The sequence below is a fragment of the Pteropus medius genome, unplaced genomic scaffold (assembly GCF_902729225.1).
Source record: "Pteropus medius unplaced genomic scaffold, Ma_sr-lr_union100, whole genome shotgun sequence".
Lineage (NCBI taxonomy): Eukaryota > Metazoa > Chordata > Mammalia > Chiroptera > Pteropodidae > Pteropus > Pteropus medius.
The window spans coordinates 589,010-606,299 of record NW_024349798.1 but is presented as its reverse complement, the minus strand read 5'-3'; the positions used below and the strand labels follow the sequence as shown (position 1 = coordinate 606,299).

Genomic DNA, 17,290 nt, shown 5'->3' with positions numbered 1-17,290 from the left:
TGAAGCTGGGGCGGGGGGGTGGGGCACGCCTAACACTTGAGGCTACTGCTGGCGAAAGGAAGGTAGACGCCTTTGAAGTGGCCCCGCCCTGTCCCGCCCCTGGCCCCGGGACCGCGCTCACCATCTCCGGACCTTCTCAATGGTCGCCATCACCTTCTTGATGTCATCCTTGGCCCGGCTCCGGGTCTCGGCCCGCACGGTCCGGCCGGCCATGCTGGCGGGGCTGGGGCTGAGGCCGAGCCCGCGGCTGGGCCGCCTCTGGTCCGGCGGGCTCAGGCTCGGGGCCAGGCCTGGGCGCCGCTCTCTCGGCCTGCCGTCCCTCTGGGAGTTGGCCGCACCCGCCCTCGCTCCCCAACGCCTCCGCGAATCCCCTCCCCGCTTCCTGCCGCCGCGCCCCGCCCCGGCCCGTCCCGGGAGCCGCCAGGCGGCGCGGATGTCCTGAGTCCAGGCCTGGAAGCCGGCCGCCCCGGCCCCGCCCCGGCCCGCCCCTTTGGGGCGCCGGGACGCGCAGCGCCCCCTGCCCGCCGCCCAGAGGGAGGTTGGGGGCAGCTCCGCGACTGGACGCGCGCGGCAGAGCTGAAGGTTGCGCTCAGACCACGTGGGCGCCAGCGGCGCGAGAGGGCCTGTGTCCCGGTGTGCGTCCGCTGCGCGTGAGCGTCCCTGAAACGCTGCGTGTGTGCGTGCGTCTCTCCACCCTCGCCAGGCTATCTCGTTCTACACTGTCCAACTATTCCCGCAGGCGTTCATTCAACAATTAACCAAGTGTCAAGTACGTGCTAGACACTGCATATGAGTGGGTCTCCACCCACCAGGATGGCTAAAATGAGAATGATTGACCATACCAAGGGTAGGCGAAGAAGTGAAGTAACTTGGACCTCTCATATTTCTGGGGGAGAGTAAATTGGTAGAGACACTTTGGGAAACGCCGTTTTCTGATAAAGCCCAGCATACACCCCAACCCTAAGGTAAAGCAGTTCTGTTCCTAGGTCAGCAACACTCAACAGAAATGCGTAGGTATGAGCGCCAAGAGACATGTACTGGAATGTTCATAGCACTATTTAAAAATAGCCCCCAAACTGGAAACAACCATCAAAGGAGAGTGGAAAAGAAGTTATACCCTATTCACGCCTTGGACACAGCAAGGGGAATGATGTCTGGCTACATCTAACAAGGGAGACAGTCTCATGAAAGAAGTCCGGTACAACAGTATACACTATATGATTCGTTTCTATGAAGTTCCAAAAATACAAAACTAATTTATGGTGTGAGAAGTCAGGATAGTGGTCACCCTTGAGGGGCTAAGAAGGGGCTCTGGAAACTCATCACGTTCTGTTGTTAATCTGGTGGTGGTTCATTGCTCATATTTACTCTAAAAATTCATGGAGCTGTACTTTTGTACCTATGTATATTACACTTCAAGTAAAAGTTTACTTCAAATGAGCATGTCTTGGTTGATTTTATTTGAAGCTGTGTTTGCCAGAAGATATGATATGTCTAAATTTGTGTTGCTATGTGTGCGTGTTTCAAGGGTGTGACTATTGTGTCTGTGTGTTTTGGTGTGATTATGTCCACAGGGGTTTAGGTGTAGGAAGATGGTTATGACAGCATTTCTGGAGCCAAACTGCTGGGGTAAAATCCCAGCTCTGCTTGTCGGATGACCCTGGATAAGCACTTGTCTCTATTTCCTCAACTATAACATGGGAGTGAGTTAAACAAATATATAGCTCTTAGAACAATGCCTCGCACATAGTAAATACCCAATAAATACTCACTGTTAATAAGTACACAACTGTGGCCCCTATCAACAGTCCGGCTTCATTGCACCTGCTGTGCCCTCTGCCAGTACTCCCTTTCTCCCTTTATGCTGGCAATATCCTCACAGACAGACATACAAGCCTCTTTCCCAGTCCCTTCACTCACAAACCCCATTACCTGCTGTTTCTACAGTCTCCCCATCATACTGTGAGCTCCTTAGAGGAACAGAGACCAAATCTGGATCATCTCAGTCCCAGAGCCTCGGACAGAGTGAGCGTTTGTTTACATCAGGTTAGTAGGGTCGATGTGTGAGTATGACCCCCTGTACCTGTCTCTGAAGCTTGTTCCTGTGTAAAAAATGAAAGTCTGTATGCAGTAGAAGCAGGTATGTCAGAGGGTTTCTCTTACTGAGCCTAGTAAGGTGAAGTGAGCTGGTGTATCTGTCACCCTCCTAGTAGATGTGACAATGAGACAGAGAGCCCAAAGTATCTAAGATAGGCCGGGAAGTGTATGTCTGGGCAGGTGTGACCCAAGCCTAAGAGTCCCCATCATGGCCACTCTCGCACCCCGCTCTCCCCAGCCAAGAGGGAGGGGCACCACTTTCCAGTCCTGCCAACTCCGCCCTTTCCTATCTTCCTAGCTTTCTCCGGAAAGCCTTCTCCGCGCGCCAAGCCTTGCCCCAGATCAAAGCCTGAGCCTCCTCCTCCCGGGAGGACGCAGTGCTGCCTCCCAGGTCCAGTCGCCCCCAGTACTGAGGACCCGAGTCCACTCTGTGAACAAAGTGCTGCCCTCCTCAGGCCCCTTTCCGGATTAGGCGGCGCAGGCATGGAGCTGAGCTCAGGGACAAGGAATCCTGCCTGGGGCGGGGTTGGGGGGTTGTTTGGGGTCTGAGCCCTGATTGGCTGCGCCCCAGCCACGCCCCTACCCTTACCCCCGACTCCCCTTCGGAAGGGGGGCGTGGAGGTAACCGGGATCAACCAGGGGCCAGCATGAGCCAGAGGGAGGGAAGTCTGGGTAAGGGGCTGAAGGGCATATGCCGAGTGCCCAAGGGGAACAGGGGTCAGAAGGGCTGGAAGCTGGGATCTGGGTCACTGCCACCCCTGGGTCCGGGAAGGGAGCGGGCTGAGCGAAGGAAAGCAGGGCCCCAGTGCCAGGTAACAAGCGGTGATCTGTGGGTGAGCTGCGGTAAGGCGCTAGAGCTAGAGTTTAGAGGAGGTCTGGTGCTGTGCCTTCAGGGACGTGGGCTCAGAGATTAGATCACCGGTTCTAGTACACCCTGAGGGAAGACTGGGGTCGTGGCTGGGGCTTGACTCCAGGCTCCTCTTTGAGTACTGGGAAATACTCAGAACTGGGGGCCAGGGGAGAATTAGAATTAGGGAAGGAAGTCTTTGGGTCACAGGAAATAGTGAGTGACAGCAGGGGAGGAAAGTCAAGGCTAAGGATAAGGATAGGCGGTGGGAAACTCAGGCAGGGGGCGGGGCGGTAGTTGCCGGGCCACGACTCCATTCCCCAGCATGCCCTGGGCGCTGCGCTGGGCGTCTTGGGAAACGTAGTCCACCCAGGGCGCCACCCTCTAGTTTGTACTAGGTAAGGCTGGTCGCCGATTCACTGATGCCGCCGGGCTCCCAGCCCAGCGCCTTGCCTAATAGGGCCTTCAGGGAGAGAATGTAAATTCTGTCTCCCAGTCTGTAAAATGGGATGAAAGGCGCATTCTGATTTGAAGTTCTCTGCTTCAGTGATGGTGAATTCCACCAACAATCATTGAGGTACAGAGATATGTGAGCCATACCCTCGAAGGGCCCCCAAGCTGAGGCCAACTCACACAGATAAAAAAGCCATTAAAAGAACTGCGTTGGAAATATGAACAAATGGCCTTAAGTAGAATGAAGAAGTTAATTTAAAAGAGAGGCCATTCTGCAGCTGCACTAAGGAGGCAGTACCTGAATTTGGCTTTAATAGGATTTCAAGAGTGATTTGAGAACAGAACACATATAGGTAGCACAACCATTTGGCAAATCTGGTGCCTCATTTCCTTTCGACCGGAATAGGACACAGCCTGCCTGGCTTAAAAGCTGAGGATTCAGAGCCAAGCAAGCTTCTGGGTTCAGGAAGGGAGAGCCACCTGAACCAGCCAGAAGGAAGTGGTCAAGGAGTAGGGAGTTGGGCTGCCCTCATTCCTCCCCCTTTTCCCACTAGAAGACCCCCAAGCTGACTCCTCAATCTCACCCCTTCCTCACTTGGAGGCCAAGATCCATCAGACACACAGCCTTGCCCGCCTCCTCACAAAATATGCTGAGCAGCTGCTCCAGGAATATGTGAGTGGGGATGGATGTGGGGGTGCCAGGGGCCTAGGGAATGGGGAAGTGCAGATCACAGGGGTTCTCGACCACCCATTTTCTCAACCTAATTTTCCAGCTGCAGAAATTGGTGCTCCAAAAGTGTTTGGTAACTTGCCCCTGGCCACACATTGGAGGACACATCTCTGTGCCCCAAATGCCTCTCCATCCACCTCAGCTTGGAGGCTCCTTCCTTGGCGCTTTAAGACAGAGGCAACCTGAGAGTGAAGAGAACTCTGGTCTGGGAGTCAGGAAACCTAGGTTTTAGGGTCCATGTAATCTTGTCACCTCACCTCCACAGGCCTTGGTCTCCTCAGCTGTAAAAGGAGGCAGTTGAACAATATGAGCTATGAACTCTTCTACCAGTGCTATGCAGAGATACCAAGAAAGGATTTCAATATGGGGCAAAAATTCCATAGTAAGAGGGGACTTTTGCAAAGGAGGGGGATCCTTCACCATCTTTGGTTGGGCAGAAGGCCCTGCCAACGAAAGAAGATATTTCCCTAAGTTACTTTGGCGTAGTGAAGGGAGGGTATAGTTTTGAATTAAGACAGACTGTAGGCCTGCCATCTTGCTGTGACCATGGGCAGGAATGATAACATTAAAATAATGACAATAAATAGTGAGATAATAGAACTAGTTTTGTAGTCCTACCAACTTTGGTTCAAATTCCAGATCTGCTCCTTCCTAGATGGATGACCTAGGGCAAGTCACTGTACCTCTTCAGCCCCAACATTCTCATTTACAAAATCATCATCATCATCACACCCATTATTGGGAAGATTAGGAATAGTGTGTTTAAAGCAGCAAACATAATGCCTAAACCAGAGGCAAGATGTAAGCAAAGGTTAAATAGTATTGTTATGGTGATTTCATAAATTACAAATCACCTTTAATTTTCATTCATGCATTTACATGACAATTATGGAGCCCCTGCTGTGTGCCAGACAGTTGGCGGGGTATGAGAGGAGGGAATGAAACAGACTTGGTCCCTGCACTATCATGTGGTTCTCAGGAGATCCCTGGTAGGAAGGCAGGACAGGGAGCTGTTCTCCCATTTTATAGATAAGACTGAGGCTCAAAGAAGGGAAATGGTTTTATGTGAAACTGAACAGCTAGTAAATGGTGGAGACAGGATTTGCACCTCAGTGTGTAAGATAGCTTTAATTAAAGAGCTAACATTTATTGTGCACTTCCAATGGGCCAGGACCTGCCTTAAGCATTTAACATGCTCATAACTACCTTATGAAATTGAAGTTAATTGTGGTGTTATCTCCATTTTAGAGATGAGGAAACAAAGGCACTGGTGTAAAGCCCACTTTTGGGGGGTTTTTGTTTTATATTATCGCAAACACAGCAGCTCTGTTAGGAGGAATTTATCCTTTGCAAATGAGGAAACTGAAGCCCCAGGAGAGGAGTTCTCGAAGCCCCACTGATGGCCTTGTCTCCGCAGGTGCAGCACCAAGGAGACCCCTTCGGGCTCCCCGGCTTCTCGCCTCCATGGCTGCCGGTGGCAGGCCTGAGCGCCCCGGCCCCGGGCCATGCGGGCCTGACCACGCCCGAGCGGCTGCAGCTGGACGCGGGGGCGCTGGCCGCGCTGCCGCCTCTGCTCGATGTCGTACGCCGCGGGCAGGCCGAGCTGAACCCGCGCGCGCTGCGCCTGCTGCGGCGCCTTGAGGACGCCGCGCGCCAGGCCCGGGCCCTGGGCGCCGCAGTGGAGGCGGTGCTGGCCGCGCTGGGCGCCGAGCCGCGCGGGCCGCGGCCCGAGCCCGCCACCGCTGCCGCTGCCACAGCCTCGACCGCCGCGGGCGTCTTCCCAGCCAAGGTGCTGGGGCTCCGCGTGTGCGGCCTCTACCGCGAGTGGGTGAGCCGCACAGAGGCAGACCTGAGCCAGCTGGTGCCTGGGGGCCCGGCCTGAGCATAGGCGCGGTCTGAGGCTCTCTGTCACCTCCTCTTCGTCTTTCTCCATCTCTGTCAGTGTTTGTGCTCGGAATGTCTCCATCGTCTCTATTTTCTTTACACGCCCTCAGTCTCTCCTTCGGGAACCTTCTTGTCTCTGTATGTGACATTCCATGTCCATAATATTCTTTCTTGCTTTCCCCCTCTTTTCTCCATCGCTAGGGCCGGTCCGTCTCTCATGGTCTCCCCCTTTACCTGTCTCTTGGGATCACTTCGTCTCTCTTTTCACTCTCTCTTATCTCCTCTTGGCCCCTTGTGAGCATGTGTACATCTCAGTCTCATCTCACTGAGGGGACACCTTGTCACTCTGTTTCCCTCTGTCTCTCCCTCCCTCTGTCCTTTCATCCTGGCCTTGCTGTGGGAGGGCTACTCCGGATTTCAGCCACCTTCCCCCAGAGTCACTCCACCTGCTGCTCTCTCCCTTCCCCATCTCATCCCTTGGGCCCCCTTTCCCTTTGATATTCTTTCCCTCCCCTCACTTCCCTCCACCCTATCCTTGCACTCCACCACCCCACCCCAGGCCAGGTCTGTGGGGAAAAACAATTGACACCTTAAAAGAGTTTTATTTCTGAGAATAAATTAATTTTTTTGTAAATAAAATGTTAAAAAATAAAAAGAACACTAAAGTTACCAGTATATATAGTTATTGAAAATGGGAAGACTCCTTTGAAGAGAATAGGAGATACAGCCCAATCACCCAGGCATACCTAAAAGCTACAGTATAAATAGGAGATTCCTGAGAGTCCCAGGCCAGGAATCCATCTGTTAGCTCAGAACAGGAAGTGGATGTGTCCTGAGCAGCAAACAGATGTGACATGAATCCTTAGTTTTTCAAGAATTGAACTTCCATAGATCAAGAAGTGAAGCCCCTTAAGATGGGAAGTGAGAACAGTGGCCAGAGGCAAAGAAGTGGACTAGGGGAGGAGATGAAGTCCAGCAAGAAGAGAGGCCTATCTGCTCCAAAGTCCATATCTTCATATAGAAAGTGAGGTAGACAGAGACAAGAAGGCAGCTTCTTGACCTTTCCAAAAATTACAGCAACGGTAAGGTCTCACGGAGAGCCCAGGAAGGAAACCAACTGTCCTCTTCCTGTAGAGTGGGAAGTGAAGCCTCTTCAAAGAGGCATTTCTCTCCGTCCAAGAAGTAGGCAACCAGTACCACTAGATTCATAGTCATGAAATGATATCCATGGAGTCCCAGATCTGGAAAGGAGGCCATACGACTTAAGCAGGCAGGCCCAGGCAATATGGAGTTGAGGCCTGGTTCCTAGGAAATGTTTCCAATACATGGCACACAGCCCTGTCTGCTAGCCAAGATGAGTGTCCTTTCTAGCCAAGAAGCGAGGCAGAAAAGAGTCCATTATGACAGAAGTGTTGCAGCCTCTGACAGGAAGTCCTACCTCCTCTATCCAGGGTATTTGGCCTTGAGCAGAGCCAAGTCCCTAACAGCTCGATCTGTCCAGTGCCTATATTCCCGTGTTACTATATAGCCTCTACATTTCCTCTCAAAGGCTGAGGCCTCAAAGGGGACAAGCCCAAGAATATCCTCTTCTGGGGGGATGGGCAGGCCCAGGGAAGTCATAATGGCAGCTATGTTGCCCAACAGGCCTTGGGCCCTGAGTCTCGCAGCCCTGAGCTGAGCCAGCAGGATAGGACTGCTAGGGTTCAGGTCGCTCTGGTCATCCCCCACAAGCTGGAGATGCTGGGTCAAGGCCAGGAAGGCCCCCTGGGCACGGCTCAGCCGCTCCCCATCATCCAAGGCATGCCAGGTCTTGAAGGAGACAGCGGCAGGAGGCAAGCTGCTGAGCTGGAGTTCAGGGGCTGAGAAGCCAGGGTCACAAAAAGGACTGCCTTGGTACTGGAGCTGCATAAGGGACAGAGACAGGAGTAAGGAGACTGAAAGGGTACTCTGAGGCTTCCTCTGATTTCACATCTGCCTTCTGTGAGACCGGCATATTCCCAGGGGGCGTTTTCATTCACTACCCCTCAGAGAGTTGGTGGGATGTCCTAGCACAGAGCTTGGGCTCTATTAGGTTCCAATTTAGCTTCCTCCATGTACAATTTTGAATCACAGCTTTAATAATTCTCATGTGGCAGTATTAATTGTGAAGATACGAAGTAACATACATAAAGTGCTTAACACACAGCACCTGTCATACAATAAAGTCATAATAAGCCACCATTAATAATATATTAATATCATGAACACTATGATTATATTATTTATTATATTTTCAGTCTAAATATATTATTGACAATGTAGTTACAGCCCTATATATTTCTTTGTTATTTATAGCATTTAGTAGTTTGTTAATTTCAATATAATCATTGATAAATAATTGTTAATATTATTAAATTTAGTTGACTGCCTTCTCCATTAAAATTCTTAACCTCCACAAACCTAGACCCACAGAATCTTAGTGTACACAGATAAATCACCTAGTCTTACATCCCCATTTTACAGTGGGAGAAATGATCTCAGGGTGCCCAAAGCTTCGCAGGGAATGGTGGCAGTTATGGGACTAGAAACTAGATTTAGTAACCTCACATGAGCCTGGAAGATAGTCCAGTGGAAGAGTTGCAAACTCCAGAGGTTCAGGGACCAGATCATGTAACTCAGGGAAGTAAGCAGGACTAAGATGGGCGGGAGAAAGCAGAAGCTTTGGTCAACAGGATCCTTGTGCCTGTTTTAGACAGGCATTCATATTAAGAATTTGAACAAGCACTGTATGGCCCAAACAGAAAACATCTGTGAGTGAGACATGGCTCACAGGCTGCCAGTTAAAACTTTTGGACAGTTGGGTGATATGAGAGGAATTGGCATCAAATGCCACAGACCTGGTTTAAGATCCTGGCACTGCCAGTTATTAGCTGTGTGACATCAGGCAAATTATTCACCCTCTCTCAGACTCAATTTTCTTATCTGTAGAGTGGATTATAATTCCATCTCTCAGAACTTTTTGAGGAGTCACTAAGATAAGGAGGATAGAGTGCCCAGCATGGCATAAGGCACACAACACAAAGTGGTTGTGGAAATAATTATGACCTTGTAAAGGGTCTTCCTCTGCACGCTTCCTTTGAATCTTGTAACAGGCCTGAGAGGTCAGCAAAGGCAGGAGCACCATCCTATTTTGCAGATGAGGAAGCTGAGACAGAGAAAAAGAATGACTTGCCCAACATTTCCAACCATCAATGACGGCGTTCATGTGGGTATGTCTCTAGTTAACAAAACCCCTGTACTCTCCAACCCATGGAGGAGCTTTCTCCTGGCCTTGCTCTGTTTCCCCTACCCAGAGCTAGGCCAGGAAGGCAGTGTCCCTTTCCCCTCATCTCATGCTCATGCCCAGTGTCACTCACATAAGTCTGCAGCAGTGTTGATGTATTCTTCTGCATGTAGAGGGCCAGGCTATAGGCCTGACTGATGGGCTCAGCTGGGGAAATAGGGGCCCCTGGACTGAGGGCTGGCAGCAGCAGGGTCAGCAGGCAGAGGGAGGCTGGCAGAAGAAATCAGAGGTCAGCACCAAGTCCCTGACCCAGCCTGCCAATCCATTCCTCATAATAGCTCCTCAAATGGGTACAGCTCTTGTGGTCTACAACAATCTTGTGTATCCAAGTCAGGACAGAATCACCCTGAAAGTAGCTTATTTCCAGCTCAGAACATTCCCCTGAACTCCAGACCCATGCATTTAACTTCCTGCTTGGCATTCTCCCTTAGATATTAAAAGGCATCTTCAACTCAAAATATCCAATACTCAACTCTAGATTCAGTCTTCCCCCATCTCAAGCAAGAGCGCTTCATTCTTCCACTTGCTCGAGTGAAAACCGTGGGATCCTCTTTACTCTTCCTCTCCACATTCGGTCCCACAGTAAACCCTGTCGGCTCTGTCCTTAAAAGTTAACACAGGTCTGTGTTTCTTGATCTGAGTGCTCATGACAAAGATATATTCACTTCGTGAAAATTATTGAGCTGTACACTTATGACGTATATTTATTTTCAATAAAAAGTTTTAAAAGATGAAAAGATGTATCCAGAGCCTAACCACTGCTCCCTCCATTCACTGCTACCACCTGAGTCCCAGCACTCAGCTCCTCTCACTGGACTGTTACAGTAGCCTCCCCATGGGTCTCTGCTTCCACGCTTGCCTCCCTTCTGCACCCCTGAAGTCCAGCTAGATCCCTTTTCTTTCTGAACCCTTCCATGGCTCCCACCTCACGAAAGCTGAAGTCCTCGGTGCGGCCCAGAAGGCCTGGCTCCTCTGCACTAGCCTCCTGTCTGTTCTGCAGCATTCCCCGCTCAGGCCTTTGCCATTGCTGGACCCTGCCAGGCCCACTCTCCGAATCTTCCCAAGGCTGGTTCCTTCTTGTTCTTCAGGCTTCAACTCACATAAGCTGTCCTGACTGTAGATCAAAAGCCCTTCCCTCTCCCTGATTAAAGTCTTCAGAGACTTTAGCTATTTGCAACTACCTCGTTTATTTGTCTATGTGCTTGTTGCTCTCTCTCCCCCTAGAATGTTGGCTCCAGGAATGAAGAAACCTCACCTGGTTCATTCACTGTTGGTTCCCTGGCACCTAGCACAGAGCTTAATAAATATTTGTTGAATGAATAAATGAATGAATGCTGCCATGAACAACCTCGTTCCAGCCTCTTTGGGCACTGTTGAAAGTGGGAATATCTGGATTGGAGGTATGCTCGTTTTAAATTTGAGTAAATGCTGCCAAATTGTTCTTTCGAAAGTCGAGCCCAGTTTATGTTTCCAACAATGGTGTGAGGCTCAGAGAAGAGAGGAGTCACCTAAGATTTCCAGCAGGGAGCGATGGAGACGAGAGGCAAACCAAGATGGCCTCCTTTGTTCTCCTTTCTACGTTCGAGTTCCCAGAAGTTCAGCACTGAGGGAAGGCTGAAAATGAAGGCCCTTTCATTCATTCATTTGTTTATTCATTTATTCATTCACTCAACAAACTTGGACCATTGCATTTACCTTCTATCACACTGGCATTCTAATTTACTTATTACATGTACTGACTGTGCGCAGAATGAAATCTCCATGAGACCACAGATTTTTGTCTGTTCACTGCTCTCTCCCCAAATGCTTGGAATACTACCTAGCACAAAATAGGCACTCAATAACTATTATTCTAATGAATGAATGAATGAATGAAGCTTTCTGTGTGTAAGAATTTGGAGGTTCCCAGTAGATGCAAAGGCAGCCAGGCACATGAGTTAGCTGGGCCAGGGGGCTCAGGCAGGACCCCCTACCCTTGAGATCTCTGGGCCCTGGTGCTCTGTCTCCCTCACTCACCCAGCCAACAGCTCATGCTCTTTCCTTGGCTCCTTCCTCTCCACAGCCTCTGGGTCATTCTAGGGCACTCATCCTGTCCCTCATAGCTTTATATCTGGGGCTGAGCCCTAGGGCCACCCATGAGGGAGGGAAGTAGTCACACGGGGAGGGGAGCAGGAGGAGGTAGGGGAGAGGTACAGAAACCCCAGAGGCAGGTGACAGGCAGGGAAGGAGATATTGAAGTGACATGGTAGTCCTCGACAGCCCCTAAACTCAACCTTAAACCCTGGTTGTTGGGTAGGAGGGGGCAAGGGCAGGGAAGGATTATGGGGGACAAAGGGGCCGCCCTGCTCCCTGCAGCTCAGCACGTCCTTGGGATCCAATTTCCCATGAGGAGGCGGCTCCCTGCTCCGCCCCATAGGGAATCAGGCATTGGGCCCTGGCTCCCGAGGAGTTTGGAAAAGGAACAGGAGGGCTGGCCTGTGAGCAACATCACCCACACCCAAGTGCACCCTCAGACACAGGAGCATGCGCACATCTGAACACGAGTCAGTACCTAGACACACACCAGACATGTGAACACATTTTCATCCATTCATTCACTTAAGTGTGTATTGATATCTACTATGTGCTGGTCCCTGTTCCAGGTTCTGGGATAGAGCAGGAAACAAATCAGAAAAAAATCCTTGCCCTCATGGAACTGACACTCCATACCTACACAATGTTGTATCACATACAACCAGTCAGGCCTACAAACATTACACAGGAGGAGCCGTACAGACAAGTACACATGTGTCCACACAGATGCACAGACGTGAATGCATAGCCACTGCTGGAGGCACTGCCAGAGGTGCCTGTACAGAGCAGACACATACATACATAGGTGTTTATACACCATGGCCACATGTGTGCACACAGACACAAATGCAGCTGTGGGTCAGGAGTCTTGAGATCTAGCTATGTCTCAGTCTTTGCTATCCTGGGAGATCTTGGGCCAGTGGCTGCCATCTGCCCAGGCACAGCACACACAGATACATAGACACACATCTGAGTCCTCCCTGCCCAAAGCCTTATAGCAGAGGGGAGAGTGGAGAGACAGGTGCTAGGTATGATCCCTCTCCAGAGCTTCCTCAATCTCTCCACTAGAGATCATTGTTCATTTCTTAGCCCCTGCCCACCTACTGAGTCAGAGAATGGTCTGTCAGACCCCGCTTTCATCCAGTTGATGGCTCAAATACTGCTTTACCCTCCTCCCCTGTTTGGAGCTAGTGTGGCAGGAAAAGGCCCACACCCTTCCTGCTAAGGCAGGAAATACATCTGTTTATTCATTCACTCATGTATACATGCCATTAGCAGATATTGATGGAGCCCCACTGTGTGCTGGCACCAGGGTAGATAATAAGGTGAGCCAGATGCCTTCCTCATGGGGCGCACAGTCCAGTGGGGGAGACTGACAATAAATGTATGAACTGATTTTTTAAAAATTTCCTAAAGCAACAGACCCCTGCCCCGAGCACTGAGTACTGAGTACTGAGAAGAAGTCAAAATAGGTTGCTATGATTAGCTGGGGTCAGAGAAGGGCAGCTGCTTACCTGGAGTTACACCGAAAGACCAGGACAGATCCTAGACTCCTTCTTCCCAGCTTGGGACTGGATCTGGGGTGTCCTCAATATGCATTGTGAGTTGAGGAGGAAAGAGGTTGAGGGAAAAGTGGGTTCCGAGGTGGAGTATCCCTAAATTGGATCTCCAAGGCTGGGGGCTGCCGTGGCTGCCAAGCAGGACCTGTGCTGGGCAGGTAGTGATGTCAGGGGATTAGACTAGGCCCATTGAGTGGGTGCACTGAGGCGTAGGCCAGGCCAGGTAGTGGAGGAAGAAGAGAAGGAGGGCAGGAGGGCAGAAAGGGAGGAGGGGAAGAAGGAGGCAGATACTCAATCTGGTGCTATTCACAGGTGGATGGTGTACGTGGGGCCAGGCCTCACCCAAGAGGGCAGACTCGCCCTCACCCAACCCCGCCACCTCCCACTTCTTTGGAGGGCTTTACTTTCTCTCTCTCTCTCTTTGGATCCCCAGCTGCCACCTTCACAGCTGGAGGAATTGGCCGCCATCCCAGGCCCAGCTATCCTATTTGTCCAAGGCATCTGTCTTGGCAGAGATCATTAGCTTTGCCGCCCTGTCCAGCCCCACCTTTCAGCCCACCTATCTTGAACTCTGTTTTGATCTCATCAGAAGCTGATGCCAGAGGAATTCTAGCAACTTAGAAATCAGCAGACTTGGATGCAAATCCTGCCTTTGTTCATCACTAGCTTGGGCAAATTAACCATTTTGAGCCTTAGTTTGTTTCCTCATCTGGAAACTGGGATAATTCCTACCTTCTAGGCTTTCACTGACTGCACCCACCAAGTGCCTTTACCCCTTCTACGAGGCCCCAGTCAGGCCCCTCAGAGGTTTTCTCAATGATACATGATGTCTCCTCAATGCCCCACAACCCCATACTTGGAGCCCGATCCCCATCAGCCATATATATGCTTCCAAGAGATCTGTCCATCCTCCAGGACACTCAAGCATGAAACCAAGGTCATCTGGCAGGTCACAGAATGAGGCCCATTCAGAACAAATAAACATGAACTTCACACCAGATCCTCACTCTGAATCCAATATTAAGTCCAAGCTCATCCCATCCCTGAATGCAAATTTTCACCCTTTCCTCTCCAAGCAAAGAGAACAGCACATGCAAATGCCTTGAGGTGGGAGCATGCTCAGCAGGTTTCAGGGCAGTAGAGAACAGAGATTGATGCTTGGTGAAATAGAATAGAGACAAGCAAGGGTCACCTTCCACTCTCCTGCCACCCTCATACCTTTTCTTGACTCCCTAGTGCCCTCAGGAGAAAAGTCCCAACTCCGTAGCCTGGCCTTCAAGGCCTTCAACCCCCAGTCCCTTATGCAGCCTCATGTCTCACTTCTTGCATTTCCCCACTTCTGCCTCAGTCTACTTATAATGCCTGCTCAACACCAGGCCTTTCTCATGTAGTTCTCCCTGTGTAGAAAGCTTTCCTGCTCCTCCTTTACCTGACACAAACCTCATATTTTAAACTTTGACTCGTTTTTTACCTCCTCTGGGAAGTTTTCCTTGTCTCCTCTGCCCCCCATGGGAGCACAGCTCCCCATGCTCCCACAGCCCCCATGTTCCCACTGCCCATTTACTGATCACGCTGCATGGTGATTCTCAGTCTTCTAGCTTCTCTCCCTCATATCACAAGAGGCAGGAACTTATCATCTCTACATTGTCAGCACCAGGCCATGTACAAAGGAGACACCTCAGTGAGTGTTGGATGAAAGAAGGAAAGGAGCAGAAGGAAGGAAAGGAGAATGGGATTCTGCGAAGCCAAGCCCAGGAGTCTCGTTGGCTGGGAAGAGCCCCTCATCCCAGGGAATGCCCACATCAGTGCCTCCTCTGGATGGGGTGACAGGCTGAAGGGGTAGCAAGTGTGCATGGAAGAGAGGCCCTAAGTGTAGGGATTAGCGGGGTGAGGAGCACAGCCTGCTCCATTCATGAATTCCATGAACCTTCACAACAATATTCCAGAGACTGGGATGTGATAAGCAAGAGCAAGAGGGTTCCTGCCCTCCTGGAGCACACAGCCTCTGCCTTCTTCATCGTTATTGTCACTAACATTTCTTGAGCGCATACCAGGGGCCTGGCATTTTTCTAAGCTCTTTCTGTATAATGACTCATATTTCTTCTACAAAGCCCCTTAGAGTGGCTACCGCTGTTTCCCCATTGTACAGATAAGGAAATTGAGGCACAGCAAGGGTCACACAGCCAGTAGGGAGCAGTGCTAGGATTTGAAAGCTCCAGAGCCAGGGCCCTTTACCATTGTCATTATCTCCAGTCTCTGGGACTTGACACTTTCTAGTCTAGGAGCCCTTTCCACAGCCCTTATCACCCTGGGCTCCTTCCAGCATTATCTGACAAGGGGCTATCATTCCCATTTGGCTGATGAGATGCAGGGGAAGGAAAAGAATCATATTTTTTAGCTTCTGTTATGTTACTAGTCACTTTATAATAGACATTATCTTGTTTAACCCTTGTAACAACCCTAGAAAGTAGATTTTGCGGTTATTATCTCCACTTTTACAGACAATGTACAGAGAAGTTCAGCGACTTGTCAAAAATCATGCAATGAATTGTAGAGGCCTTGAACTCAGGACTGGCTCCAATGTCCAAGCTATTCCTTGCTGTCTTCAGATATAAGCTCCTTTGCTGTTCCAATATCAGCACCACCATCTGTCCCCATACATGGGGCACATAGTTGGACACCATGAGGAGCAAGTGGGAGACACACATCAGCCAGTGCTCTGCTCACATGTCCTAACTTAGTTCTAGCCTCTGGAATCCAGCCAGGCCCTACCTGTGCTTCCTGAGCGGCCCTAGACTTGATGAGGAGGACCAAAGGAAAAAGCATAATGAGCCCTGTACCAGAAGCAGCGTTTGATGGGAGGTTGTGGAGCTGTTTTAAAATCGGGAGAAAGTGGAGTTAGAGCCAGCTGAGCTATACTCCATTCAGCAATTATATACTAAATTCCCACTGTATAACCTGAACTTCCCAAAGAAGTGAACTTCCCAATAAAGAGTCTAATAAGATGAGTAGACCCTACCAAATAACAAACAACTACCCTAAAACTGTACCGAATTAAACATCGTATGATACAGATGCAGAACTGGGCAAGTAGGTCAATGGAACAGAGTAGAAAGACCAAGAATAAACCCATATATACATAAAAATTTAGGATGTGATAAAAGAGACATTTAAAATGAGGGAGGATGAGGATAAACTGTTAAAATAAAGAGTTTTGGGATAGCTAGAAAATTATATGGAAAAGTTTAAGTTAGATCCTGTAATGTATCCTGTAACCCAGACCTTATCTCCCACACTGCACTTATCCCCCCACTGGTGTGAGTGTTGGCTGCTAATGACTCACAGCTGCCTCCTTCTCCCTTAGACCAAGGGGTCCAGTTTACAGCAAAGGAAGTGCGGTGGTGGATACACGACTATCTACTGCACTACCGAGAAGCTCCCGTCCTTTCAGGGTGATAGAATAGCCTCCGGAAGTACGGCTGAGAGGGTGAGGTATACACCTCAAACCCAAAGCTATTTTACAGTGCTATGCCCCCGAACATAAGTATATGAATCTGGGAACCGAGAAGTAGAAGTGGGAGTGGCCCTGCTTACCATTACTCCCAGTGACCTCCGTGGGGAATCTGTGCTTCCAGCCCCCCAACTTTAGACCCTGTAGGTCTAGAGATCCTAATTCCCAGAGTGGAGAGGGACATTTCTAATGGGGACATAGCTAGAGTCTCAGTGAATTTTGATCTACATCTGCCTTCTGGTCACTTTGGTTCCTTGTGCCAATAGACCAACAGGCAAGGAAAGGACTTGCCATACTGGCGAGGGCAACAGACCCTGGTCATTACCAGGAGTTAGGGCTGCTGCTATGGAATGGTGGCAGGTAGGAATATCTTTAGTACTCAGGTGGTCCACTGGGACATTTCCAGATACCCATGCTGAGTTTTATTTGTAAATGGGCAAGTACTGTAACCATAGCCTGATGGAGCATGGTAACTAGGGATGCAGCCCTTCATGGATGAGGGTCAGAGTCAACCGACTAGACAAGCTATTGAGACCAGCAGAGATACTAGCTGAAGAGAGGAGTAGAAGAGAAAGGGGAGAGCTAGAATGAGTGAGTAGTAGAGGAAGTAGTAGAGGAAGGCTCTAGAACTAATTCTCTTCCAAGTTTACCCAAGAATTGTGACCAATCAGAATCTTGGAGAAGCTGTACCTGAATGGAGCAAACTTCATGGGAAAAGCAAGTAGATCTGAACAGTGCAAAGGTGAACTGTAGTCCAGTTTACAGCAAAGGAAGTGCGGTGGTGGACACACGACTATCTACTGCGTGCTGTTGG

The 17,290-nt window shown here is 50.1% G+C and overlaps 3 protein-coding genes across 7 annotated transcripts in view; 1 reads left to right on the top strand and 2 right to left on the bottom strand.

Annotated features, from left to right (window-relative positions):
- BCL7C (BAF chromatin remodeling complex subunit BCL7C) overlaps nt 1-542 on the bottom strand; it is a 47,635-nt gene extending 47,093 nt beyond the window's left edge. For 2 of the 4 annotated variants that reach the window (XM_039884477.1, XM_039884478.1), the window contains exon 1: nt 122-374. In XM_039884477.1, coding sequence (XP_039740411.1) covers nt 122-213 — 92 coding nt within the window. In that variant the 5' untranslated portion in view covers nt 214-374. Of the gene's footprint in view, nt 1-121 lie in introns of all 4 variants that reach the window. The other 2 variants (XM_039884475.1, XM_039884476.1) reach the window with 2 other exon arrangements.
- A 1,850-nt stretch (nt 543-2,392) lies between these two features.
- On the top strand, nt 2,393-6,563 carry CTF1 (cardiotrophin 1). Of its 2 annotated transcripts, none has more exons than XM_039884480.1 (3): nt 2,393-2,769; nt 3,955-4,070; nt 5,545-6,563. In XM_039884480.1, the coding sequence occupies exons 1-3, from the start codon at nt 2,745-2,747 to the stop codon at nt 6,007-6,009; spliced, it is 606 nt and encodes a 201-aa protein (XP_039740414.1). In that variant the 5' UTR covers nt 2,393-2,744; the 3' UTR covers nt 6,010-6,563. The 2 variants fall into 2 exon arrangements, with proteins under 2 accessions (XP_039740414.1, XP_039740413.1); XM_039884479.1 differs by having other exon boundaries at nt 3,952-4,070.
- Nucleotides 6,564-7,454: 891 nt separating this feature from the next.
- LOC120620484 (cardiotrophin-2-like) lies at nt 7,455-10,336 on the bottom strand. The gene is made up of 3 exons (XM_039885560.1): nt 10,259-10,336; nt 9,407-9,556; nt 7,455-7,913 (listed from the first exon to the last, which is right to left on the bottom strand). The coding sequence occupies exons 1-3, from the start codon at nt 10,334-10,336 to the stop codon at nt 7,455-7,457; spliced, it is 687 nt and encodes a 228-aa protein (XP_039741494.1).
- Nucleotides 10,337-17,290: the final 6,954 nt, after the last annotated feature.